At 35.4% G+C, this 1,707-nt stretch overlaps 1 protein-coding gene across 1 annotated transcript; it reads left to right on the top strand.

Moving 5' to 3' along the window:
• The first annotated feature begins 405 nt into the window (after positions 1 to 405).
• On the top strand, positions 406 to 1,154 carry LOC149553968 (F-box protein GID2-like). The gene has a single exon (XM_089789967.1). The coding sequence runs from the start codon at positions 547 to 549 to the stop codon at positions 1,051 to 1,053; it is 507 nt and encodes a 168-aa protein (XP_089646093.1). The 5' UTR covers positions 406 to 546; the 3' UTR covers positions 1,054 to 1,154.
• Positions 1,155 to 1,707: the final 553 nt, after the last annotated feature.

Raw genomic sequence — 1,707 nt, 5'->3', positions numbered from 1 at the left:
CAAAACCTTGTTTTTAGTTTGTTGACTCTGCGATCAAAAAACTCTTGTTTCTTTCCTTGAAGCCAAACAAATATGAGATGACAGTGGAATCGTGCGAGAATTTGAGAGGTTAAGGAGCAGCATGTAGTTACGGAAATGGCTAGCTGGGTTTTAATGTCCTTATGCGACGCATGCATTTATGAAAGTGATCTCATGTTGTACACCGAATAATGTATGCTGTCTATTCTGCCGACTCCCATTCGCCCACTTTCTCTGCATCATTTGTCTTTACATCTCAAAAATCCGTGACCTAAAACAATGGACCCTAAAGTTTTCTATCTCACTTCTTACATACACAACTCCTATTCTTCTACTCCAAGTTTATTCTTTAACTTATCTGAACCATCTCAATCAACTCATGTTTTTTTTCTCCCTTTCAAGCTTGGAGTTTTGTAAGCTCTAGACTAAAAGAGAATCAAATTCATGGTATCTGATGAGAAAAGAATGATGAAGAAGATTAACAACTATTTGATGAGAAAAGAATAACAACTATTTAAAGGGAAAAGAATGAATGATTATGGGAAGGAAGAGCGAGTGATCATAGTATTTGATGGAAAAAGAATGAAGAAGAGTAGTTGCTATGGAGAAGTTATCAATAATGTGGATGCAATGCATGAGATTTTCAGTCATTTAGATGCAGATGCCTTGGCAATGGCATCTTGTGTGTGTAAAAGGTGGCAGCAGGCAGCCATGGATGATAGCTTGTGGGAAGTCATTTGCACAAAACATTGGCCAGCAACTGCCATTCCTTTTGCAAGGATAAGATGTGTCGTGAATGTTATGGGTGGATTCAGGCGTTTGTATGCCAAGTGTTTGCATCCCCTCCGGACAAGTGTTTACTATAATGATAAGGCTCATTTGAAGGAAGACAAAGACAATGTATTGTGGAGTGAGGACCAAGTTCAGCTCTCTCTTTCTCTCTTCTCTGTGGAGTATTACAAGAAACTTGGGTCTTTCACAAATAGATCCTGCCACAAATTAGCTGCTGTTGTCAGTATTCCCTCTATTCTATAGCCTGTTTTACAACACTAGGTTGGATGTTGTAATGTGATATAAGCAATCTTTTCTTGATATTTTACCTTAATATATGGTTAGAACTCAGTATGACTGTTCAATCTGTGAAGTTTATCTTTGTAAAGTGGGTAAAGCAATCTAGAGATGATCATGTAGATTTAGATTTCTCTTACTGTGGAAATGATTTCTTGACTCTAATTAGAACTAAGATACACTGAAGTGAAGAAACTGTTATAAGTAGAATATCAGCAACAAATTACAAGTGTAAGAAGAGACAACTAAGCTGAAATAACTGCTATTTTTAGCGTTCCTTCTATTCAATAGCATGTTTTGTTAATTGCTATGTGACCAGTAGATTGGATGTTATAGCTGTATATTTTAGTTTTAAGAAAGACTGAAATATCTGCCACTATTAGAGTTCCTTCTATTCTCTACTCTTTTTGTTAACTAGGTTGGATGTCTTAATTGTTGGAATGTATAATTTACCTTCAAATGAAATGTAAAGGCTTAATAGAGGATTCTAGAAATTGCTGGATTACCAAATAGAGTTAGGTAAAATTAATATTTAATTCTGTAAAGTTCTATAGGACATTTATGTGTAGATAGCTCTAGAAAAGTCTATTTATCTTTTGTCCGCTAATTTAGATGTTTCTA

Source organism: Cupressus sempervirens, chromosome 6 (assembly GCF_028749045.1).
Source record: "Cupressus sempervirens isolate cs-2001-9-10 chromosome 6, ASM2874904v1, whole genome shotgun sequence".
NCBI lineage: Eukaryota > Viridiplantae > Streptophyta > Pinopsida > Cupressales > Cupressaceae > Cupressus > Cupressus sempervirens.
The sequence above is the reverse complement of the archived record's forward strand: the minus strand, read 5'-3'. Positions and strand labels throughout refer to the sequence as shown.

Bases quoted from the DNA above. Each gene is read 5' to 3' on its own strand.
- LOC149553968 (XM_089789967.1), top strand. From the start codon at position 547: ATGAATGATTATGGGAAGGAAGAGCGAGTGATCATAGTATTTGATGGA.